Genomic DNA, 26,561 nt, shown 5'->3' with positions numbered 1-26,561 from the left:
AATGCTTTGATGGGTGAGGGAAGAACACCAGCAACTTCAGGGTTGCTGCCGTCGTCTTTTCTACCACTTAACTGCTCTACAGACAGTTTTGATGAAAGAGAAATTTGCTTTAGTGCTTGTATCGTTTAAATTTAATTGGAGTTTCCCCCATGAGGCATAGTAAAAATAGACGATACAATGCAATTTCATGCAACCAAGAAAGACAGAATTTAAATATATTTGTGTGCTTCATACATAGTGAACTTCTCACTCGGTATATAGATATGTGGTTCGACACAAAATTTATAATGTTTTTATTTCCATGTATATGGATATATAAATTCATAACGTATAGAAACAAGCTATTACAACATCTGATCTGTGGACTGCAGAAATGCAGATTTTAAAAAGGGAGCTGGATTGCACTACACTAAGAGGGAGGAGGAAGAGGAGTAGAAATGAAAGGTTTGTCCCCATTTCTCTCTTGCCTAGGGTGCAGTAATATGCGTTTCTCACATGTTCGCTCTAATTATCAGAAAGAAAGTTCTTCCATGCTCCGGCTGGCTTTGGTTTAATAATCAGCCCCTATATGAGTCACAGGGAACACGCAATGCCTCGTGAGTGACAGCCAGCCGGCTCTCCGGTTTCTCGGTGTCCCTTTAAAATCTGAAACCAAGGGTAATGATTTATCAAACTCTTATTATCAAGAAAATGTCACACGAAGGGCATCTTGCTATGCACTGACGCAAAACCAGTCTTTCCCAGGGAAGTATAGAAAGCTTTGCTCTGAACTGGGCAAAATCCAGTCCGTCAATTGCCTGTACTGCTCTTTTCATCTCAATCGGCTCGATCTGTGGCTATTTAAGACGTGGTAAGTGCTTGATTTCTTCTCTTCGATACCGAGAAAGGCTGGAGGAGCAGAGCGGTGGTGGAGAGGGAGCTGTCCGCGGTGCTGCCGGCGGAGCCAGCGCGGAGCCTCCCGCGGACGGGGTAGGGATGCTGCGGGGGAGGGGGGGAGCACGGGGAAAGCGGTGGAACCCAAAAATGCACTTATTTAGTGACCGAGACCCTGCAGACTTTATCCCTGGTGCCGGGCGAGTGGGATTACGATGGAGAGTAAACTTGTGGCGGAAAAGGTGACGGGGAGTTTTGTGAGACATTCTGAAAAGGGAAAGGGTATTTGTAAAGGTAACATTAAACTGATGGAAAAGGTAGGATTCACCTGTAGGCTGCTGAATGTATAAAATAAAGATACATTTTAAATTGTAGTTTTAAACTGGGGAAAGGTAGAGGTGAGTGTGGGAGTGTCAATAATTTATTTAATGATTAGGGGAAACAAATAAAATGTTTAAAATTATGTGAGTGGGAAACATAAGAAAAAGAGGAGGGGGAAGCTACTGCATTTATCCCATTATGGCGGTGAGATTATGTTTTGGGTTTTTCTTTTTTTGCATTTCACTCTCTTGCTGATGGGCTTTGAAGCATAGCAGCCAGCTCAGAAATGTTCACCAGCACTGTTTCACTTGTTTTTTAACAATCCCGGTTGCCTACAGGGCAGCTTGTCTCTTGCTCATATATATTAAAAAAAAAAAAAAAAAAAGTCGATGTGCATTGTTGAATGACAGAAAGGAAATGGGGCGTAAAATTAAAGAATCTTTCTACACTGGTGGTAGGGAAGGAAGCATCCTACAGTCGTGATGTGAAATCTAACGAGGTCTGGAGGCGCAGTGCTGTAGAAACTCTTATTTAAACTTGAATTACAGGATTACAGATGCTGGTGTTGTTTTTTGTTTGAGGTTTGTTTTTTGGGGCTTTTTGTGAGGGTTGGGGTGGGGTTTTTTTTGTGTACCATACTCTTTCTCCCTCCAGAGTATTAACGCCGAATGGGAGGGAAAGCAGGCAAGCCGTGGCTTCTCGAAATTCTGCAACACTCCTGTAGCCCGATCTTCTGGCGCATGCGTTCCCTGCACGTGGACAAAAATTCGTATTATCTCCGCAGTGCCAACACTTTTTTTCTCTTCTTCTGCTTTTGGTAAAATATGTGACGTTGTCATTTTAGGATTACGCCAGTCAAAGGGACATGAGCAAGCAGCTTGTGAACAATCCCGAAGCGGTGGCTCCCGGACCCAACGAAGGTGCGGGAGTTGTAAGAATCAGCCCCGAAAATGAGCCGCAAGACGCCCCTCCGCAAGGCCCCGCCGCCACGGCCAGGCTTCCCCAGTCACTCTCGAACGAGAGCAAAACATTTTCCTCCGAAGAAGCGAAACTAAATGATTTTGAGAGGACCAAAGTCGGGATCTGTAAGCTCAGCAGCACCCCGGTGCAAGCCAACTCGACCCTCCGGAGGGAATCTGTGGAAACCTTTCCCTGCAAGCCTAGCCCCGGGACAGGGATCGCCGGGCAAGCTGAGATCCCTTATTGCAAAATTCCCGCTTTGCAAAGCACAGACGGAGACCCTGCTCTGAGCCTTGGTAAGAGCACACTGGAGCAAAACAACGCCAAGGGCGCCTGGGTGACCTTGAGCCAGAGTACCGTGGTTCTGGGCACAGATGGCAACACTGCTGTTCTTCCTGGCAGAGTGGTGGGGGTGAGTTATCTCCTTTCAGGTTTTCCTTCCTCCGCTTCAGCTCGTGGAAGGTCTTTTCCACTCAGCACCGATTTGGGGTGGAAGTTCTAAAATCAGGTGCAGATGAGTCGGGGATGGGGCTGTGTCGCAGGGAGGAGGGAAGGAAGAAGGGGAGAGAGGATCTTAGATCCAGTGCTGTAGTGCTGGCAAGCGCTAATTATGTAACAGCGGTACAGACGAGCGTCCTGTGTAATTCCAGTTGATTACTGAGCCGTGCCTGTAGGTGCACCCCGGCTCTGACTCTCCGTGCGCGGGTGCGCACGTCCTTACACACCTCAGCATGAGGTTTGGCCCTGTCCCCAGCCCCAGACGTGAAGCGTGCCTTCCCCTTCGCTTCCTCAGGCTTGTTCTCCTGCCCAGTCCCCCGAGGACTGCCTCGGACGCTGTAACCAAAAATAGGGCGAAATAATTCAGCCCAATCCCATAAAAGGTCCCCGGGAGGGAATACCGCCGGTGGTGCGAGTACGGAAAGGTGCCGCTCCCTCTCCCGAAACTGTCCCTGTCCCGCATTTACCCTGGAAGCGGAGTGGTGGCGTGTGGGGACTGTTCGCGCGGTAAAAGCGATTTTCCCTTCTCCTGGATGTACTGGGAACCGGAGGTCGGTCCTGAGACCACCGGCCACATTCAGAGGCCACCGAGGGCTTCCACCCCTAGGGGAGGCGGTGGGACCTCCCTTGCAACGGAGGAATTAGAAGCAGGGAGACCCACCGCAATGTGGAGGGCCATGCTTTAAATCGCTTTTCTGTGTGTATTTTATATACATATGTACCTTTTTTTTTAAAATAAAGGAGAAGCCCGGCAGTGGCGGCAGGGGCTACAGGGGAGGGGGGCCATGAGGGTTCCCCAGCCCGGCCGCTGCTCGCTGGGTCTACATCCAGTGAAACCGGCAGCACCGCCGTGCTTTTTTGCTAAAGTGGCTGGTTTACTATCTCTCTCTCTTCCCCCTGCCCCTCCTTTTTTCCCCCTTTTAGGAAGACGATGTGGGGGACGAGAATAAAGCCCGAGGGAACTGGTCTAGCAAGCTGGATTTCATCCTCTCCATGGTGGGTTATGCAGTGGGGCTGGGCAATGTCTGGAGGTTCCCGTACCTGGCCTTTAAGAATGGGGGAGGTATGATGGCTTTTTCCTGTCTCTCTACCTGCAGTACCGTACGGGTCTGAACCAGTCCCTGCCTTTTTGGCGGGGAGAAACATGAGGGAAGCGGGGTCGGCGGCTTCCGATTGCTGGGCAGCCAGACCCGGGCTGAGTGGAGGTGCGGGGGCATCTACAGACCATCAGACACTTGGTGAAACACCTGCCTGGGTTTTGGGGTTGTTTTGGGATTTTTTTCGTTATTTTTGTGGGGCTTTCTTTCGGGGGAGGGATTGGGGGGGTTGTTTGTTTGTTTGTTTGTTTTTTATGGTCACCTCTGAAAGTAAGAAAGCCCTGACGAGTTTTCCTTAACTGGTAGCGCCTTCCTTAAAAACACCTGCAATTGGTGCTGGCCGGAGAGAGAGGAAAATGAAGAGGCATGCTGATTACACAGGCAGGGCTCCAGAACCTGCCTCAGTTACATACAGTCGGGTCTGAATCCGCAGTCGGTGGGATGGGGAAAGAGGAGGGATTGTAGAGTCGGGATAGTGACAAGAGGACCTTTGATCCCGAGTCGAGATACTCCTTTATTTCGAGAGATTTGGGGATATTGTTTTAAATCTCTCCATGATCCGATTGAAAAATAGTCGTTTGAAAAGAGTGAATGTCGATCAGCTGAATAGAGGAGAGGATAAGCTGGAAGAGGAGCTATGCCGTTAATAGCTTACACGGGGAAGAAGAAATTTATTTGCAGGGGTTCTCCTACCAGAGGCTCTTACTGAAATGGGGAACCGGTGGATGTTATTGGATTCGAACCCTTGCAGCTGTAAATCCCTTCCGTCTTCGGAAGGGCTCTCAGCAGATGATAGTGGTGCTGTGATCATCGAAAACAGTTATGTAGAGCCCGTAAGAGCTGTTTTCTGTGAGGGAAGAGGCAATTTTAAAGAACTATTTTTAAATTGAGAGCTTTTTTTTTTTCTTTTCATTTTACACGTAAAAACTTCTAAGTGGGAGGTGTTAAATACTCATTTAGCAAGAATGAATATTTACTGTCTGTAGAAAACGCTGGAAATGTAGAAAGCTGACCCCCATCTCCAACCCCCCCCTCCCCATCCCTTCCTCCTGCCCCGTCAAGAGTGCCGACACCGGGAATCGATAACAAACTGAAAAAATTTAATAGAAAAATGTATTGACTAAGCTGTCCCCAGTATCACGGGATGATTCAGGTTGCTCTCTCTTCTCTCCCCCTGCCCCCCAAGGTGCGTTTCTCATCCCCTATTTGATGATGTTGGCTCTAGCTGGGATTCCCATTTTCTTCCTGGAAGTCTCCCTGGGGCAGTTTGCTAGTCAGGGCCCCGTGTCGGTCTGGAAAGCCATCCCCGCCTTGCAAGGTGAGCGGAGCAGGCGCCGGCCCGGTTTTGGGGAGCATGACCTGCACTCCGTCTCTTGCATGGCTTCAGCCGCTTCCCTGAGCCCCGCTCCGCCGCATGCCACGGGCGCACCGCGGGTCCGGCCGCTCAGCGCGCAGCTTGCGCGGCCCTTGGTGGCCGCCTCCCACCCGCAGCGAGGGTGTCCCTGTCCTTGTCCCTGTCCCTGTGCCAGAGGAAGCTGATGGTTTGCAGCCGCCGGGCCCAGCAGCTCCCGCCGCCGCCCGCATTAATGGCTTTTCTTCCTGTTCTCTTGTCTGTCCGCAGGCTGCGGCATCGCCATGCTGATCATCTCGGTCCTGATAGCCATATATTACAATATTATTCTGTGCTACACACTTTTCTACCTTTTCGCCTCCTTTGTGCCCGTGCTCCCCTGGGCTTCCTGTAACAACCCCTGGAACACTCCAGACTGTAAAGATAAAAACAAACTTTTGCTAGGTAAGTTGGGACATGATTATACTCTTTATTTATTTATTTATATTTTAAAATTTGTGGCGCTGGTGGTTTTCCAGAGCTTTCTGCGGCTCAGCTGCGCCCCTGGGAGATGCCAGAGGAGACTGCGGATGACCGCGGCTGGGAGAGGTTCCCTGCGCTGGGGAACGATCTCTTCCCGAACCACTCTGAAGTGATCTGTATCTCATGGGCACTTCCCTCTGGTTTTATTTAAAATTTTCCTTACCAAGGATAAATTAGATTCGTCAATTTAAATGCTAAAAAGAAATGCCGATTTTTCTTCCCGTTTTCTTTTTTTTTTCCCCTCCCCCCCGGAGAAAAACTCTTTGTAGGCAGTAAAATACCACAGCTGGCAGCCTGAAGTGTCTGCTAAAGACCAATTATTTGTCTTTAGAGAAGCTCCTCTTTAATGAAAAAACAAAAACCGTTTCTGCAAACGGCCCCAAACACTCAGTGACATGAAAACGGATAAAGTAAACCTAGTTAACGACCTTTTGTAAAAGGTGTCGGGAACTGAACAAAAGTTCATGTAATTAGGTGTGATCTAACGATTCTTGTAATTTTACAACAAAAAAATCTCTACACTTTATTTTTCTGTTCCCCCACCTCATTTCTTCCTAGATTCCTGCATTATTGGTGACCACCCAAAAATACAAATCAAGAACTCTACTTTCTGTATGAGTGCCTATCCAAACCTAACCATGGTTAACTTCACCAGGGAAGGAAACAAAACATTTGTCAGTGGGAGTGAAGAATACTTCAAGTAAGATCTTTCTTTGTTTAGAGAAATTATGTTCATCTTTCTGAAAAATCTACTGGAACAGGCAACAAATCACGGCTTGGAAAATCAGAAATACAGTAGTCAAGGGCAGAAAATTATGCTCACTTTTTGTGCTTAGGAATGATGAGAGCTGAATTCAAACACTGGATTACTTGTTTTCTGTTCCTGTGGTGCTTAGCGCAGCTGGGGTGTTGGCCCATGCCCGGCACTCTTATCTACTACTGCAATGCAGATAAATAAAATAATACATGGTGAGAATCACTGGAACCATCTAGAGAAACTATTGAGGCAAAACAAAAAAAGGAATTTGTGCTGAATTGCTGCCTGTGGTTTCTGTCATTATTTTTTTCCCCATTTTTAAATTTTTTTTTTCCTTATTCTTAGGTACTTTGTATTGAAGATTTCAGCAGGGATTGAATATCCTGGTGAGATTAGATGGCCCTTGGCACTATCTCTTTTCCTAGCTTGGGTGATTGTTTATGCCTCCCTTGCCAAAGGAATCAAGTCATCAGGAAAAGTAAGAACAAAATTCATGATTTTATACTCCCAAGAAAATATGGTGCTGGTTTTTAGGGACTCACACTCTTATTTAAGGGATAAATTACTGAAAATATTTTCAGTAATTGACTAAGTATTAATTGAAATATCTTTTCCCTGTTTGTGTTTTCCTTTCTAGCCAAAACAGAAGCAATTTTTGTTCGTCTTTTTTTCTCAAATCTTCAGTAAATTTAAAATGAGCTCTTAAGCTGTACTCAGCAGTGGGATGGTACAAATGGTACTTTCCAGCCTTCTCTATTCTGTGTGATGTTCATAAAAATTGTGCAATCATCTCACTTTTCACTGGAATCCAGGAAATTGTGATGTAAATTAAGATGTTAAGTAGCATATTTTAAAATCAGAACTGAACTTTAAAAAAACCTCAGAGTTTGTGTGTATGAGCAACATAATTAGGTATTTCCTGGGATAAATATAGTGGAAATGGAGACATGAATTTTCTAGACCTGGTCACAGAGTTCCAGTTCCAAGCCATCCCTTTGTTTCTAGAAGCTGGCTTCATCTGTTGGGAGGTCACTTGGCAGAAAATCCAGGGACTCGGAGTGGCAGGGGAAAGTTGAGATATTTTTTCTCCTTATCTTAGTGGGATAGGTAAAAATATTTGATGAAAGGCAAGAGACTGGATAATAATGCAGGTTTGAATGTGGTAATGAATATTTGTCTAAGTTATTCTTAGTGGCCAAGAAAAATACTGATACTGATATCATAGAGAAAAATATTGACTCTTTGTTATTAGAGATAGAAATCCTGTGTTTAAGTACAGATTAGTTCAGGCTTTTGACTGTGCAGAAATTCATCAGGGCAACTTGTTGAAACACCTCTTGAAACAACAAGGTGAATTCCAAAAGCAGTTTCAAAAGTCACTTCAGCTCAGACCACAGGCTGAAGGAGGGGATTCCCTCCCTCTGCTCTGGTGAGAAGCCACCTGTCCAGCTCTGGAGCCCACAACACACAACACAAGAAGGAACTCTTGGAGCAAGTGCAGAGATGCTCAGAGGGCTGAAGCCTGTCTGCTGTGGAGACAGGCTGGGAGAGCTGGGGCTGTTCAGCCTGGGGGAAAGCCCAAGAAGACCTTCGAGCACCTTCCACTACCTAAAGGGACCACAAGAGAGCTGGAGAGGGACGCGGAACAAGGACATGGAGTGACAGAACAAGGAAAAATGGCTTCAAACTGACAAAGGGAGGGTTTAGGTTAGATATTGGGAAAAAAATCTCCTCTGTAAAGGTTGTGAGGCCCTGGCACAGGTTGCCCAGAGAAGCAGTGACAGCCTCATTCCATCATGGTGATATGTAATTATTAAGAGGTACAAACAGTAATAAAAATTTTTTAGATTTTTTTTTTAGTTAAATACAGAAGAAAACTACAGAAATGTAAGTGTTACTGAATAGCACTTCTCATTTAAGTTCCATTGAACTGTGAGAGTTCACTCTGGACAACGATCAAAAGTGGTATTTAGTTTTAAATTCCTATTGTTCCTCTTCAGATGGAGAGAGGAATCTTCTTCACTCCTCTGTCTTTAATTCCACCTCTTATAATCTTATCATAATGTTTTGATCTTATAGTTTTATCTTATCTTATCTCATCTCTGTTGTTATTCATGTTTCCAGCAGCAAGGAGAACTATCAAATTTCAGATTTCCAGGGAAATAACCCTGTTGTTTTCTTAGTTTATCCCCTGACTGTTGTCTCTGAGCCTGAATAATTGCCTTCTTCAGGCAATAGTGGCACTTACATTTCCCCTCCTCTCTTATCCAAATCAGCCCTTTCAGAAACCCTTTCTCTGCCCTGTCCAGGTTGTGTACTTCACAGCTACATTCCCCTACATAGTTCTCATCATCCTTCTGATAAGAGGAGTAACTCTACCTGGAGCTGGAGATGGGATCTGGTACTTCATCACACCCAAGTGGGAGAAGCTGATTGATGCTATGGTGGGTTTGCTATTGCACTTAGAGCTGCTGGGGTGAATAAATCACATGGATCTCTTGTGGTCTGCTGCAAGCAGTTTACATGTGCAGAGGCAGTGTTGTCATCTGGGGAAACTTGTTCTTCATCTTGTATGGGTAAAGTATTATCTAGGGTCATTGGCAGATAAAATATCAGTATCTGATGCAGGCTTCCCCTCTTGATTTGTATTTTTTGTTTCTGAATGTTTATGAGCTGATATGTATCAAACAATATAGTTCTTATATTTCTGTCTTCCATATACAGAAAGGTTTATATTGTCCTTTTGTAGGGGCTCAATAAGAACAGTGCTCCTTATCAAATGGGCCTGATGTATTTCATGGCAGGATTTTGCTTTTAAATATTTTATTGACATCTGTTGGTCTAACACTCTTTCCTGAAGCTGATGCTATTTTCTTTCCTACTTAGGTTTGGAAGGATGCTGCCACTCAGATTTTCTTTTCCTTGTCCGCAGCATGGGGAGGTCTAATTACCCTCTCTTCATACAACAAATTCCATAATAACTGCTACAGGTGTGTAAGAGTGAAATATGTTTTTCCAAAACCAGTTGTCCTTCACCTTGCAGAAATCTGGTTTGTAAGATCCCCATCTCATGTTTTTTTCCCTTGTCATTTTTTCCCCTGTTGTCCTTCAGTTAGTTTTTTCCCTCCTGTATTTTTTTCCTCTCTTCTGTTTTTTTGTTTGTTTGATTATTTTTGTTTTGTTTGTTTGTTTGTGTTTTTGGTGTATGTGTGATTTTTACATTTAATCATTTTTGGGTTTGTGTATTTTCTGCTCTCCCTAGGTCCTAATCTACTAGTCTCAAGATGAGAATTTAGGCTTATTAAAATTCCTACTGGCTGCCCACTTTCAGAATCAGGAGGTTGAGGTTGAAGGGCAGTCTGGGATGTGTCAAGAGCTGTGAGCAGTGAAACAGAATCACTTGGCAGCTCTGCAGAACAGCCCACGAGTAGGGTGGGCTGAAGGTTGCATTGTGAAACATGCAGAACTAATTTGGAACTTCCATTTATGTGATTCTTACATCTCCTAAGTGTTCTTTCTTTTTCCAATTACTCTTACTGTGGTTTTACAGGTACAAAGTAATTTAATGCTATGAAATTTAAAATCACTTTTATTTGAAATCACTGAAAGTTATTTTTACAAGGGAAAAAGTCACTGTATAGTTTTTCATGCAAAAGCTGGCCAGCTAAAATGTTTTCAGATAGAAAACATGAAAGCAAGTGGCATTAGTAGAGTGCTTCCCTGCTATTTTACAGCTTCTAGTCAGTCTGAAGCAAACTTTTACCAGTTCCTGCAATGCCAGAGGTGCTGACTCAGGACAGCCAGCAGCATGTGCAGAGACTCACCCAAGAGGATGCTCAAAAACTTTCCCCAATCAAGACTTCAAAGCAAACACTCCTTGAGATTTCCATGCCATATCCTATGGCTCATAAGTACAGAGTCCAAAATACTTAACTAAAAATGTAGATAAGAATATTAAGAATTTCAAAAACATTTTTACTAGTGCTCAAAAGTAATTTAATGAAATTATCCCAAAATATGGATGAAAGCTAACAGTTGCATATACAGTAGCTCCCACCCAACAATCCTTTGGGTCCTATTTTTGAAAATGCTATTCCTGAGCATAGGTTTTTTTACTGAATAATTACAATCAGAATATCAGGAGGAAAAATGGAAGAAACATTATGTTACCTTTCTGCATTGAGTTAGCAATGTTTTGTGGAGTTTGTAAGATGTCAATGAAAATTTTGAAGGGAATACATGGTAATGAAGTATAAAAATATTACAGTACTAATACCAAACACATGCTTTACCTGTGTTAAGGATATGCGAGACTGAAGTCTCCCATAAAATAATAATTGAAATAATAAAATGAAATAATTAGAAAAGCTTAGTTACTGCTAATATTTTCATTTTTCAACACAACTTTGAATACTGAAATGAAGCATGACTATTTTCTCTTTCAATTTCTACATTCATTACATTTCAATACAGCAATTGTACTTTTCAGTTACACATTAATTTTAAACATAGTCAAAAACCTATAATTGCAGTACATTTACATAAATTGACTTCATTATGAATGACTGAAATATTTCAAACCTATCTAAGTTTTGGAAGAAGGTTAGTACATGATGATTCCAAAGAGCACATTGTCATTTTTTTTTTCTGTAGACTTAAAGGATTAACAAAATCATTCCCATTAAGATGTGGTCTCCTGGAAATTCTAAAAGTTTGCCAGCTCAGGTTGAGTGAACTGGAAGCTCAGCCAGTGAGGTTCTTTGACAGCTTTTCAAGTTGTATTTCATTCTGTTCCTGACAAAAAAATAGCAGTAGGAATAAGAAATGCCAGCCAACATAAAAACCCCAGACATTCAAAGTGAGCAATCTGTTTTTCTAAAGAGAAAGTATTTTATGGGGAAGTTTTCTGGACATGCATATTATTTAAAAAAATCCTATCAAGAATGTAACAGCTATGGATGTAGCTCATAATGACTGGTTTGCTGTAGCAAGACATTCAGCTATAGATTTCTTAAGATTCCCTTGACAATAACTACCATGGGAAAATGTACCAAGGAATCCTCCCTCTATAGATAGGAAGGTGATTGAGTGAGTTCTGCAATATACAGAAAGCTTAATCCTGGAATTTTGTGTATGAGTACAAGAAGGATAAGACAAAAGTCATCTTACCTGGACAGCAGTGGTTAGTCCATATCTAATAGAGAGCAGATATCCTCATGAGGCAAAGTGTTAGAAGACGTGTTACAAATCATGTCACCATGACTCACTCTGTTCTTCAGAGAGACCAAGAGCAGATGTGCCTGCCCTCCTGCATGGTCTGTGGCTCCTACACAGCACATGGATAATGGAAGCTTGCAGACCTGATTCCTGGTGGTGCTGTGGAGACTTCTGTGCTCTCTGATCAGCATCAAATGTACCTGATGAGTATAAAAGTGTGCCTTCATCAGCATCCCCTCAAGATGTGTGCGCTCATGAGAAACTCCTGAAACATATATACAAAACCTTCCTTGTGTGAATCCCAACAGTCTTCTTGTGCTTTCTTTGCAGGGACACATTGATAGTCACATGTACCAACAGTGCCACAAGTATATTTGCAGGCTTTGTCATCTTCTCAGTTATTGGCTTCATGGCAAACGAGCTCAAAGTGAATATTGAAGCTGTGGCAGACCAAGGTAGGGCTTGCTGGCATTTCATTACTTAGGCAGGCACCGCATGGCACTTCCAGCTCTGTTATTAATGATAACATTGATATTGGAGGAGGGAATGATGACTTCAAACTGGTGTTTGGATTGGTAAACCACATGTAGGCATTTCTGTACAAGGCAAGTTACCTTGGGAAGTCAAGATTTTAGTTAAAACCTCTTAATCACTTGCTTGGTAAGAGAAGGAAGGAACTTGAGACTAATTTTAACCCTTGGTGTAAATGACTAATTGAGGGTAGAGTGGGATGGTCCCTTTATGTAGTCTAAGGGATTATTTGGCTTCTCATTGGTCTCTGCTGCTGTTTGCCAAATCCTCTTCAAGGTAAAAGTTCTCTCTGGTGGTGGTAATTTTGGACGAGAGGATGGTGGGAGAAATCTGGTGGGAGGGGTGAATTGTGCTTCTGAACTGTGGGGAGCAAGGAGGTGCCTCCATAGAGAAATAAAACATTTCTGAAGAACTAATTAGAACATCTTGGTTAGTGAAGAAAGATGGTCATTAGTGGGGATCTGAAAGGTCTTAATTGGCAGAGCTGATCACCACTGTGCCAACTAAACCATAAGTCTAATTGCTAGCCATTGCTATAACAACTCCAGGGATGAGAACTCCACCAGCTCCCCGGGCAGCCCATTCCAACATTAAACCACCCTTCCAGAAAGAAAAAAATTCTTCCTGATTTCCAGCCTGAACCTCCCCTGGCACAACTTGAACCATGTCCTCTTGTCCTGTTGGTTGTTGCCTGGATGCAGAGCCCAGCACCCACCTGGCTGCACCCTCCTGTCAGGGAGTCATAGGACTTTTTAGGAGTAGTGTTTACATTAATGTTTTTATTTTAGACTTTACCTCCATTCTGGAACAAACAACAAAAGCAGCCCCAAAATCTAAACCACACTGCACTCACCAAAATGATTTGTATTGAGTGAAAGCTAAAGAAGCTGTGCTTAGGTGGAGCTGCAGTGGAAGCTCCAGAGAGATGCAGAGAACTGGGATGAGAGACATGACTGTCAGGGATGGTGGAGGGAACACTTGGCTCAGCAGATGCACCTCTCTGGAGATGGTGAAATATTCAGAAAACAGAATTTTCTGCTGAGGACTTGCTGGTAGTCTTGGAGTGACCAACTAGTCCCAGGCTGGAGTTCTCTATTTCCAGCTGTTCCAAGGGGTAGGAACAGCTGTGAGTGCATTTGTAAGAGCCTGTTCAGATCAAGTAAAATTATTTCATGAGGGTGAGGCTTTGTTGCTCTCCATGACAGGGGGAAACAAAATTTAGTGAAGTAATAGAAGATGAATTTGCAATAGGAAGAGAGTGAAGATTAAGGGTAATTGTGGACCGAGGTAGTGGACTGCATAACCATAGCTAAAAAGCAAACTCAAGCACTGGTGTAAAGAACCAGCCCTTGCCATTGCCTCTTTTTTGGGTTTTTTTTAATTCTAAAGTTGTATTTCTCCTTGCAGTGGAGGAGAAAAAAGCCAAAATGATGATGAAACATAATTTCCTTTCAAGTTTTCAAATCCTTAAATGAAAATGTTAATATAAATAAGAAAGGGTTTAAATTTTTTTTTCCTTTATTTGTACTCTTAAAATATTAACCTGAAAACCATAGTATGTTTTTTCATTTAGATTTTTCTTTTCAGGAAAAGCTCATTTATCTGATGAAGAAATAAAACATGGAGGGAAAGATGGAACAATCTCTTTTTTGTTCTACTCTCTGATTAAGAACATAGTGTACTTGAAAAATGTTATGCTTTAAAATAAAAGTTCAAGCTAATTTTACTTTTTAAGACACAGAAAGTGCTTGGAGTTTTCCTGGCTTTAATACACTTTTTATAACGAGTTCATACCCATGAAATCTTGGAAGATGGAAGAAATGGGAGCTAGCCTCCCTATGACTATTTCCTGTGATTGGATGCTACCAGACGTGTTATCTAAAAGAGTTATGAGGGACTGATATGAAGACATGTACAGTTTCATATTTTATAATTTAACTTTTTCTAAAAGTGTGATTAATGGGAACTCATTATTCTGAGACTTAATTAAACTTCTATATGCAGGCAGCAAGTTTAAACAGAGCCTTTATCTCCAACAGTCAAGAAGAAATCTCTAATCAAGAGATTAAGAGGTGTTTGTAAATACAATAGTGGTTCTACATGCAGAAACCAATTTTTTTGCAGCACATTTTAAAGGCAGAAGCACTTACTGAGTCATGTACAGAGCTTGTTTTGGTTCTGGTTTTTACTGTGTTTTAACTCTTTTATTTGCCTTTTGCTTAGAAGGAAACCCAAACACTTCACAAGTTGCTCAAGGAGATGATTTTTATGGTGCTTAAACTGTATTTTTCTCAGTACATGAGCAAGCAGCAGTTCTCTCTTGAACACAATCAGCATTTGTAGCTGGAGGAACGGGGTTACAATCTAAAGTAGAAATGCCCAGGGCAGAGTGAGTGGGGAGCCCATTCTCTTGGCATGAGGACAACTTGGCTCTCATTTGTATCTCACCTGGCAGGAAGCGTCTCTCAGAGTGCTTGAAGTGGGCATCCCTTCATCTGGGATAAATAAAGAAGTGCCACCTACTGTAATGCTGCCACCACAGCCCTGCACCCTTTGCTCCCAAACAGATATAAGCACTTATAAAAATACTTTTTCTTTATGGTGAATAGGAATTAAAGCCCAATATATAAAATAAAACAAAACAACAACAACAACAACAAAACAAAAGAATGGAAAATTCCTGATTTAAGCTTTGAAAGATTCCATTTCCTTATTTCTGGTGCTCTACATTATTTCAGGTTTTCTTGTGGATTTTTTTAGAGTCACAGTAGTTACTACTTTCTGTCTAGTATCAGGTCTGGGCATATTTTATATTTTATCCACATTTAACAGTGTGGCAGTGAGTTGAAGAAGAGTATTTGCATTTTCATTCATGTTGTAGCACTGAGGTGTGGATGTTTGCCATAGGATGCTAATTGGCAGGGAAGTGGCAGGAATTTGATCACAGAGCAGGACAATGTGCAATTTGTGGCTGCAGTGTGCAATTTTTGATAATTTTTAAAAAAAATTTGGATCAGTGTGTTGGTATACTGTTTTTTTTATTTAGAATTTTTAGGATATGTGTTTTATTTTTAGAATATGCATTCTGCTTGGAAAGTTGAAGTAAATAAGTAATTTGAAATTTACAGTGTAAATAGAAATTCCTCAGGTATGGCTAAATTCATTAATGCTTAAGCCTTTCTGTAAGTAAGAAAGATTGAATCTGACAACCTTTATTTTTCTTATTTCCAGGTCCTGGGATTGCTTTTGTGGTTTACCCAGAAGCCTTAACTAGGCTGCCCCTCTCTCCCTTCTGGGCTATAATTTTCTTTTTGATGCTTCTAACTCTTGGATTAGACACTATGGTAAACTGCTTTTGTGTCCCACTCTTTTCCTTTTGATTTTCCTATTTATTGGTTTGGAGGACCATGCAATTGATTGCCATTTCCCATGTGGGCAGTGAGTCATGAAAAAAGAGGAATGAAGTAAGGCCATCAGTGCTGATGGCAATTACTTTGGCAGAGCTTTGGTGCTGCCATCTGACCATTTAACACCTAGGACTCAAAATACTCTCTTATATTGTTTTATATCCAGTTGGAACACTTTGTGTGCACTGAAATGAACCTTTTTTTTTTTGTTTTTCAGTTTGCCACCATTGAGACTATCGTGACCTCTGTGTCAGATGAATTCCCCAAGTACTTACGTACGCACAAGGCACTCTTCACTCTTGGGTGCTGTGTGTCCTTCTTCATCATGGGATTTCCTATGATCACTCAGGTAATGACACTGGCTTTCAGCATCACTGTCTGCCCCCAGTCCCCCTCTGGTGGTTGCTTTCCTCCTGCACAAGCTGCAAAATGTTTAGCTGAATTCTGCCACCTGTGACACATGGTGTGTCTGAAAGTCTTTTTTTTAAAAAAAAAAAAAAAATTAATAGATGCTCTGAAATATTCTTTAAAGCCTTTGCTGCCCAAATCTTTCTGATAGTCAGGGCTTTTTTTTTCTAGCCAAACATCTCCAAAATAGTAAAATAAATTAAATATTCAACCCACACTGACAGAGAGAAGGGTTAGATTATTCATTAGGAAGAAATTCTTACCTGTGAGGGTGGTGAGGCCCTGGCACAGGCTTCCCAAAGAAGCTGTGGCTGACCCATCCCTGGAATTGTTCAAAGCCAGGTTGGATAGGGCTTGGAGCAACCTGGGATAGTAGAAAATGTCCCCATGGCAGGGGGGTTGGAATGAAATAATCCTTAAGGTTTCTTTCTAATCCAACCCATTCTATGAATAAAGAAAAAAAAAACCCAACGAACTTTGAATGTTATATAAATATACATACCTGTTTTGAAAGCCTTTCCTCTGAGATTAGTTATATACTGATGGTCTCAGTTATATACTGTGGAGTTAATACTTGAATCCCCATCTACTACTGATAAACTTCAGTGTCTTCTTCACTAATACCTTCAGCATTATATATAATTTCAAGATGAGATGCATGAAATCTTGATATTTTATCCATCTTTTCACCCCTTTTTTCTTTCTTTTCTTCCCCCTTACCTCATCACCTACTAGCCCAACTTTGCTGTTGTAAAGCCCAGGAAGGATTCGGTCCTTTATTCATTTGGGTTATTCTGCTTAACTCCATCATGGAGACAGGATATTAAATCCTTTTCAAACAGATTAACTGGACTCATTATTGTGGTAGTTCTGTTTTCAATGGTGATTTTGCTTTTGACATGATATTATGTGGTTTGAGACACTGCAGGTGGAAGGTCTGATCACAGTTCAGTCCTTAATCTTAAAGTACTGAATTCAAAGTCTTCCCAAGCTGTCCTAGCTAGCAGAATCATGTGTACCCTCTGCTTTCTTCTTGTTGGATTTGATATTCATTCAGCCAGAAGGAAGAAGCTATAGTGCAGCATGAGCCTGTCAGTCGATATTTGGATGCTTCCTTAGGTCCTGTTCCTCTACAATCTGCCTGCCTCAATGCCACAAATAATCTTTTATCTCTCTTTTCTTAGGGTGGGATGTATATGTTACAGCTTGTGGACACTTACGCAGCCTCTTACTCTCTTGTCATTATTGCCATCTTTGAGCTTGTTGGAGTTTCCTATATCTATGGTAAGAAAAAACATTGGTTTTGGACAGCCTATGTCAAAGCAATATTTTAGCAAATGATAAAGTGAAATTCTAAAGGAAAGAAGTAATTTTTCTTTGTAATAAAAAGCCTCAAAATTATCTTATTTTGGACAGAAGCATGATAGGACCCATATGATAACCATGATGGATACTTAAAATACTTTCATACAGTCTCAAGTGATTTTCCACCAATAGCTCAAAGATATGAACATGAGAATAGACCAAACATTTAATGACACTTTTCCACTGGTGCTTTTGTGCTGCAACAGTTTCAGGGACAGAGACCTCCTAAGCAAAAGAGTTATTTTTGCATTTGCATTGGGTGATACTGGATGGATGCCAGGCACCCACCAGTGCTGCTCTATCACTGCCTTCTGCAACTGGACAGGGGAGAGAAAATATAACAAATGCTCATGGGTTGAGATAAGGACTGGGACAGATTTGTTCAACCAATCTGTCATGGGCAAAACAGACTCAGTTTGGGAACATTAATTACATTTATTGTTAAGAAAAACAGAACAGGATAATGAAATGTAAAAATAAATTGTAAAAACACCTTATTCCCACTCTCCCTTCCTCAGCTCTATCTCCTCCTCACAGAAGTGCAGGGAGATGGGAAATGGGGGTTATGGTCAGTTCATCACAGGTTGTTGCTGCTGCTGCTCAGGAGAGGAGTCATTCCCCTGCTCCAGTGTGGGCTACCTACCATGGGAGACAGTTCTCCCTGAAATTCTCTTATGTGAGTCCATTTCATGAGCAACAGTTGTCTATAAATGTCTGTAATGTGGGCCACTCTTCCATGGGGTGCAGTCCTTCAAGGGCAGCCTGTTCCAGTGTGGGTCCCTCACAGGGTCCCAAGTCCTACCAGGACACCTGCTCCAGCATGGACTCCCCTCTCCATGGGTCTGCAGGTCCCTGCCAGGACCCTGATCTAGCATGGGCTTCTCCCTGCTCTGGTGTGGGCCCCTCCATGGGCTGCAGGTAGATCTGTGCATCCCTGTGCCCTCCATGTGCTGCAGGGACACAGCTGCCTCACCAGGGGCTGCAGGGGAATCTCAGCTCCGGCACCGGGGGCACCTCCTGCCCCTCCTTCTGCCCTGACCTGGGTGTCTGCAGGGCTGTTCTCCTCACATATTCTCACACTGCTCTTCTCTGGCTGCAATTACTTCTGCACAATACCTTTTTCTCCTTCTAAAATCTGTTATCAGAGATGCTGCTACAATTCCTGATTGGCTAGGCCTTGGCCAGCAGTGGGTCTGTCCTGGAGCCTCCAGGGATGGCCTCAGCCAGGCAGGGAGAAAGCTTTTACAGCTTCTCATAGAAGCCAGCCCTGTAGCCCCTTCTGCTACCAAAACCTGTCCCTGCAAACCCAACACAGCATTTAACAACTTTTGAAGTCTTTTTTTTTCCATGTACACATCCAACCTTCCCGTTTTTCTATTTGTCCATAACATAGTCTCAAGACAATGTAGCTACTCAGAATGATTAATTATTCACAGTGGTAACACCAGTTGTACTGATTCATGTTGATGTACATTAAGTTGTGAGGAAGATCCCCAGTTAGTATAAAACAGAGCAATTACCACAAAGCTGCAGTAGTTACAACAATTGATACCAGCTGCTGATGTGCTCCCAAAGTTGCCCAGTGTTTTCAGGAGACCAGTTCTTGCAAGTGTGAAGATCTTCCCACATACTGGATAATTAAGTTATGCCTGGAGTGTAAAGCTGTTCCTATGGACAGGAATGAATTATATAGTTTAATCAGCTAGGCATAGAATTCCAAGATATTCTGCTGAATGAGCTTGTGTAGCCACATGACCTTGGTCTCTGGTCCTTTCCACTGAATATTGGATTGTATCTGGCAGTGTTCTGGAGTCTGCTCTGTAAATAAGTGCTTTAAAATATAGAACAGGTTTACAAATAATGCAGAATTTGGTGCTTTTGCTTGAGAAATAAATGTTATAGAAGGACAGGAAATCAGCCCTTCCTTTTCTCTAATTTCATGGAAATACAGTGGTATATTTTAACCTTCACTGACATCCAATTCAGTGAGTATTCCTGGGAGATTGGCTGCTAAGCCAGACATGACCTAGTGAGGAATTGCTACAGAATGTGATGGAAAAATTCAAAATACAGAGAGAAGAGTTGATTTAAGCCAATCATGTTTTGGTTGATGAAAATTCTTGTTTTTTTTAATGTCCCTAGAATGTAAGAAATTGAATTAGAGTTGGTTTAGAATTGAAATGAAACTCAGCGTCTTTAAAATCAATAAAATTTCATAGTAGATGATGAGTAGGGAGTCTTAAGAAGAGGTTTAAGGGTTTGTTGAGGATTTTTTTGCTTTCCTTCTCCTTCTCACTTTGCTGACAGCACGCCTGAACAATGCTGTACCAGATGTTTTCACTCTTCCTGGCCACCAGCATTGACAGCATCACCTGGTCTGTGCCAAAGCTGGCCCCCTTTAAAGCCATTGCTGTTGGTGTGAATGAGAAAAATTCTGTGTTTAAAATATTTTTAGTATTTTAAAAACTACATCTGCAAAATTTCTTTGCTCGGCATGATTTTCAATAAGGATGAAGGTAAATAGGGAATGAGAACTGTCTCTGTTCCTCCACTGAACACTGTGTGGCAGAAGCATTGCAAATCAGTCTTTGTGGAATGACATTTTATTAGGTTTGGAAGAAAAAAAAACTGCTCTGGCCAGTGTCTGCTTTGCTCAGCAATTCCACTATCCCTTAAGATATTAACATTTATGAAAACCATAAAACAATACAGAAATAATAATAGTTCTGCAAAGGAAGAACCTGAATAAAGGAGAAGGGGTTTTTAATTAGATGTTACTTTAGTGTAATCAGATGTGGAAAAGACCTGACAGATTACAAATCATTCTTTCTATGTTTCCTGTACAGCTGATTGTTCATGAACAGATGTTGGTAAAGCCTTGGCTATAATCTATTTCAAATAATGTTCCCTGGAATTAACCTTTTGCTAGACTGAGGAGCTTCCTTTCTTTTAAATGAAAAAGGAAAGACTTGCGTTAAAATCATTACCTATTTGACTAAAGTACCAGAGCTACTTTTACTGTGCTAAAGCTACTTTTGTAAGGACTGTTCATAGAAATACATCTTGTACCTCTGTGATTTTGAACCCTAAATAAAAAGAAAAGCTGCTGCTTGGGTTATAGTCCTTAAGCAGTGCTTAAATTTGGCATAATATATTTTCTATGTCTGACAACTGCTGTTTTACACTCCACTGACACCTTTCTCTGTGTACTTGTACTCTTCACGGCAAGCAGGTTGGTGCAACGGTGGCAGGTGCTTTTATGATGAAATAAATTTGTCTTTAGTTCTTGTTACATGTTCTGCTTGCTGAGTTTGTTGAGATTTTTAAATTAAAAAGAGACACACATAGTTGTTTCCTTGTAATCACTAATTTTTCAGTAGAGTCCATGCTCCATAATCCAATCAACTGCACCTTTTTATTTCACAAGCTGGTTCAGAGGTTTATTCTCCAGTTGTTATTTCTCCAATTTATGATCAATGATTAGTAAAGAACAGCTTAGAGGCAGGGGTATTAATTTAATCATCAGCATAATTCCCACTGTTGCATTTTGTAGCATGAAGCTAAAGACAAACATCCCTGTATTTGAGTGAAACACTGCTAGAAACTGAAAATACATGATGTTAAATTTGTTCATGCTCTTTCCAGATCTGTTTTTTGACAGTTTGTTTTCGGGAAGATTCATTGTCAGAGTGGAAATTGATGCTGTGTATATGTAGGAAACATTAGTAATTTTAGACATTTTACCTGTAGCAGAATAGTGAAGCAATCATCTGGCTAGGTTTGCAGTCTCCTTTTCAATGGATTTTATATCTTAGCATTTATGAATACATCATTCTACTTTAGAGAAGGAAAAATCAGATATGGAATATCACGTGTTGTTTGTTTCCCAGAGTTATTTTTTATTCAGCAGGCTTGACTGATCTGAGAGGGAGACAAGATTTACTAAGATCTGAAAGAAAAAAAAAAAAAAATGTATTCTCTTAACTAAAATAACCTTTGCATTTTTTTCTGTGGAACTTTCACTAGAAAGAGATAAGTAACTTGTAATCCCTCTATCTGTTTACATACATTTGACTCCTCAATTGCTAATATTTAAGGGTGCCTTAAACTGTGAATATCTACTGACCATTCCAAAAAGGAACTTATTTTTTTATTTTTTTTTTTAATTGGCATTTCAAACAAATCTGTGCAGGTTTACATGAAGCCACCATTAATTTTGGAGGCAGAAACCCTGGTAATTATCCAGTTAGGTATCCCTTCTTTGCAGCAGCAAGTGTGGCTGAAGTTGACACTTCAAAGGCAATTTAAACTTTGTGGAAATACCCATCAGCTTGTACCTTGCTCTGCTGCAATTAGTTTAAGACCAGCTTTGTTCCCAACACAGCACAGGGATGGCTGCTGTGTTAGTATCTCCCTCACGCTCACTGCAGGTGCTGCACAGGTAAATTAAACACAGGGGCAAATCTTTCAATTGCAGCAAACATCTTCTTTCAGATCCATCACATGATGACCAGACATTTGTCCAGACATACAAACTTCTATTTCAGAATAGAGAAGGACCCAATTAGTCAGACTGGTGCTGAAGTACAGTGATTCTATGGGTCATAAAAATAACATGTATTTTACAGAGAAGGAGCTTTCTGAAGAAGAACGTTAGTGGTAGTCAGTAAAAGAGAAAAAGAGGGAAAGAAATTACAGTTGCAGAAAAAAAGTGACCTCTGATTCACCTTGGCTCAGTCTTCTAAGCTTACATCCACTGCAGATTTTATTTTTTTCCCCCTTCCCTAAATACAGTCCTTGCAGTACCATTTTCCTGATTAATTTTTGTATTTTTCTTCTCTGTTCCTTATCATAACACAATTCTTAAGCTTTTCTCTCACGTGCTATCTGCCTGAGCTGGGTTACTATGTGCTCACCCCCAGAGCTGGCCCTTAAGGGCTGCCAAACATCACCCAGCCTTGCTGCCTTCTTCAGGCTGCATCAGAAGGCACTAGATGATGAACAAGTGCTATTTTTTTACCTTCTTAATTCTTAGAACAATCAGGTGAATAGACTTATTTCTCCTTGATATCAACAGAAAGGCTTCCAAAATAGGTGGATCAAGCCTGGGGATTATTCCTTACACTCAGCAGCTGCAGCAGCTGACTCTATACAATATGAAATAAAGTAGTTAATTACTTTGGTTGCGAGTATTTCTTCCCTTACTCCATACCTTTTCTCCAGTATTTAAGCCTTCCCTATATCATGCAAGTTAGACAAAATGCCACAGAATAATGCTTTGAAAAATTTAGATAAAACTGGCTCAAATTTTTAACATTTTCTGACAGATGAACTCAGACCTCACTCTTATTACAATTAGGAAAGCTGGAATTGATTTTAGTGTTGTTATTTTAACTTTTGGATAAATTACTAATATTGAAATTACTAATAGCTAACTTATTAATAACCACCAGGGAACAGCAGCTGCTGACCAACAAACCTTTTCCTGTCACATGGCATTGCCTGGGGGGAGCTGCAGAGTGGCTGAAATATAATTTTTCAATCTTGCATGTTTTATTATCTCAAGTAACTTTATAGATGAAATCAATACAATAATCTGAAGAACTAACACATTGCTTTATCTTTTTGTTCAGACAGCACTGAATACAATTCAAAATTTTTGCAGGTGCTCTCTAGGAATTTCAAATATCTCTTATACATCAGGTGAAAAAGAACAGGACATCAGTTTCAATGCTAAGGACTACAGCTGTAATCTAGTCATGTAGCAGTTATAGAGAAGCTGAAATACTGTCTGTGCTGAAGCAGGTATAACAGATATTAATAAGGCTGAGCTTCACAGGGAAATAAATAGACAAATAATTGCAGCTACCCAATACATATTTTTAAGGCTTTAACACAAAACATACTAAACACCTAATGACACCTAATGTCAGTGTAAAAGCTCAATTGCTTTAATCCTTCAGAATGAAATGATTTATTGGAATGGTTCCCACACTATTAGTCCCATTTTTACTGTGTAGTTAGCTCCTCCAAGGAAGTTTTCAACCAAAAAGTTGGAGTGTGTTTTTGTAGTTAGACACAAAGGAGGACACCAGAGCTGTGTTGCAGACTGCAGCTGGCTTCTTTCACACCTAATTGTTTTTCCATTTGCTGTTTACAGGATTGCAAAGATTTTGTGAAGATATAGAAATGATGATTGGATTCCAGCCAAGTAAATTCTGGAGAGTCTGTTGGGCATTTGTGACCCCAACTATTTTAACAGTAAGCAAACGCAAACAAAAATTTAGCATCTTCTCCAAAGAGTTTTGTTGTTGCTTGTTCATTATTCATGATGTTTCTGGGTGCTAGTAGTTAGAACTTGGATGCAGGTACTTAAAGACAGTGCATGTGTTCTTGCCAGGGGTATGTAGTAGAAACAGTCTAAGTAATGGTGTTTTTGGTGGAGACTGATGGTGAGTCTACCAGGAAAACGGTGGCTTTTTCTGGCCATGCAAAATGCTTCTATGGCACACCACTGCATGACAGCATTATATATTATTGTATATGAATATATATATACACACACACTCATATATATATACACATATACATATACGTACATACATACAAATATATATACACATATACACACACATATGTACATATATATAAAAATGGTATATGAATGTATAATTGTATATGAATATATATATATATATATAATTGTATACGAAAATATATGTGTGTGTGTGTGTGTGTGATATTTATGTATGCATAAGGAAAAGAAAATACAAGATCCTACTGTCTGCTGTCAGATCGGGCTAGGGAAAAGAGCACTTTACTGACACATGAACTGATTTAAGAGGGATGCTTTGGAAAGGCTGAGGTGGAACGGCGAGTGAGAACAGGAGGGAGGAGCGGGACTGTCCCGTCCCCAGGCCCCGGGAGGTGGCGCTGCGGGACAGCGGCTGCGGCCGCGCCGCCCCCTGGGGGAGGAATGGAGCCCTTTGTACGTTTCATACAAATCCAGCCTGTTTGGTTTATTTTTGCTATTCTTCCTATTTATCTTCCACTTTCACTTCCTCCCCAGTTCCTTCCTTCAAATTCAGTTAGTATTTACTTCACGTTTAGGTCTCCATTTAATCAAAAGGTGTCACATTCTCTATTTCACCATAGCTATGAAAGATTTTTTCAAGTCCAGGGGTCCAAATCCAATAACCATATCTTCCTTTGCCATCTAGGTTTCTAACACAGTGCTTCCTCTACATTTTAACCTAAGTGGAGATACAATCTGAAATCACATATCATTATTTTGACATAAAAATGAAATAATTATTTCAGCCATTTCAAAAGTCGTAGCTTGACAAATCAGCACAAAACAACAAAGACTTCTTTCACCATATTTTCTGAGCGCATGTACCTCCACTTGGAAGTCTTCAAGCCTGAACCACAGGTGCAGAAAGTTCTGTATTTGTGTAGGGTTTTAAATACTCGTTGTTTCACAGCGGTATGAAATAGTTCCTCCAAGTCACACAATCACAGAATGGTTGGAGTTGGAAGGGACCTTAAAAGCTCATCTCACTCCACCCCCCTACCATGGGCAGGGACATCTTCTGCTATCCCAGGTTGTTCAGGGCCCCATCCAACCTAGCCTTCAACACTTCCAGGGATGGGGCAGCCACGGCTTTTCCAGGTGAGTTTTCTTAGCTGTTCAGATACAAGATAAGTTTCTGGAATTTCTGAAAAGACACACATTCTGAATCAGTAAGTATGAGCTCATCTGGTGGGTGGAGAAGCAAAGCAGTGACTTTCTAGTCTTTTGCAGTTGATGCTTCCAGAGAAGTTGTACTTCAGCTCATGTGCTGGGAAATTCCTGTATGTGCTGTTCTTTAGTGCAGTGTAAGTGGTGGCAAACCTTTTTATTCCTGGAGGGGGAAGAAAAAGGCACTAGATGAGGTTAATAACTTCTTTTCAGAATTGTTAATTCACAAATGAGGACATTTTTTCCTGAATGCTGGAAAAGGTTTAGTTTTCGCAGACAGGAATGTTTGTATTAAGGGATCAGTGAGTTTTGGTGAACTAAACAAAATCCTAAGTTGTGAAGAAATGAAATTTTCTATGGTGAGAATTATTTCTCCAATGGGTAAAATTAAGGTAAGTCTACTTTTCTCACACAGATTTTCTTTACCAGTTGTCTTCACTGCACTACAGTATTGCTCTGTGTGAAAACAAGGTAGATCCATCTTAACTATCTATTGTTTGATTGTGACAATGTATGACTGTAGTTTGCAAATCACTTTTAAAAAGTTTGACGACATAGTCCAGTTTATAGTGTTAGGATGATATCAGTGGTATTTATCTTCTCTTTGGGACTTTGTTAAGAATGAAGGCATGTGCATATGGGATGTTTTTATCTTTTTTTTTTTCTTTTTTTTTTTTTTCCCGTGGTTATTTTCAAGATGCTGCCTTAGACCCTATTTTACACTTCTGAAGGGAATTGTAAGGCTCTTCTGCAAATTGCTCAGATCCTTTACTAATCAGACTTGTGCTCACAGCTACTGTCAGTAACTTGTGCTCATAGCTACTGTCAGTAATCACAACCAGGGAATAGAGAATTATGTTGTTTGTTAAGGGAAACAAATTTGAACTGACCATGTTTACTCTCTAAACTTGCATGTTCTGTTGTTGTTCCCTCCAAATGCAATATTTGGTGAAGTTACAGTGAGAAATAAATTGACACTGATGAGTTATAATTAAATTTTTATTCAATGGAAACATACAAAGCAAAACCAAGTAATGAATTCTTTTCTATTATTACCTCTGTAAAGCTAATATTTGAATTTGATACATTTGGATAGCCTAATATTAGACTTTCATTAGATTCCCCATCTCTAGAACTAGAGCTGATCATTTTTATATGTGCCTTCACCTAGTTATACTTCTATAAATCTTCTATGTGCAATTATTGCAAGCACAGGAATTTTCCAAAAGTTACTGAATTATGCACAAATGTAAGCAGATATATTGCTGTTCATACAGTAAGTGAAATTGAGATCCTAGCATAATCACATTAGATAAAACTGACAATAGACCATGTAATAAACTATGTTACTCTAGGGACAAAATTCTGATTTCAATTATTCTGGCACAAATACAGTGATTGTTTGGGGATTTTGCAAGATTTCCTTGAAACTCATTAGATTCAGACTCTGGAATCCATTCATTAGAGCTTTTGGCAGTACCCTGCCTTAGGTATGTGTACTTTTATTTGTATT

The 26,561-nt window shown here is 40.8% G+C and overlaps 1 protein-coding gene across 1 annotated transcript in view; it reads left to right on the top strand.

Moving 5' to 3' along the window:
* The first annotated feature begins 1,088 nt into the window (after window positions 1-1,088).
* Window positions 1,089-26,561, top strand: part of SLC6A5 (solute carrier family 6 member 5) — a 33,078-nt gene continuing 7,605 nt past the window's right edge. Inside the window, exons 1-14 of the mRNA XM_033514949.1 lie at window positions 1,089-1,190; window positions 2,039-2,566; window positions 3,577-3,715; window positions 4,936-5,067; window positions 5,371-5,544; window positions 6,181-6,322; window positions 6,725-6,857; window positions 8,689-8,823; window positions 9,266-9,369; window positions 11,927-12,051; window positions 15,359-15,471; window positions 15,752-15,883; window positions 17,127-17,226; window positions 23,468-23,568. Of these exons, the coding sequence (XP_033370840.1) occupies window positions 1,089-1,190; window positions 2,039-2,566; window positions 3,577-3,715; window positions 4,936-5,067; window positions 5,371-5,544; window positions 6,181-6,322; window positions 6,725-6,857; window positions 8,689-8,823; window positions 9,266-9,369; window positions 11,927-12,051; window positions 15,359-15,471; window positions 15,752-15,883; window positions 17,127-17,226; window positions 23,468-23,568 (2,160 nt within the window). The remainder of the gene's footprint in view (window positions 1,191-2,038; window positions 2,567-3,576; window positions 3,716-4,935; window positions 5,068-5,370; window positions 5,545-6,180; window positions 6,323-6,724; window positions 6,858-8,688; window positions 8,824-9,265; window positions 9,370-11,926; window positions 12,052-15,358; window positions 15,472-15,751; window positions 15,884-17,126; window positions 17,227-23,467; window positions 23,569-26,561) is intronic.

Source organism: Parus major, chromosome 5, assembly GCF_001522545.3.
Source record: "Parus major isolate Abel chromosome 5, Parus_major1.1, whole genome shotgun sequence".
Classification (NCBI taxonomy): Eukaryota; Metazoa; Chordata; class Aves; order Passeriformes; family Paridae; genus Parus; species Parus major.
The sequence above is the reverse complement of the archived record's forward strand: the minus strand, read 5'-3'. Positions and strand labels throughout refer to the sequence as shown.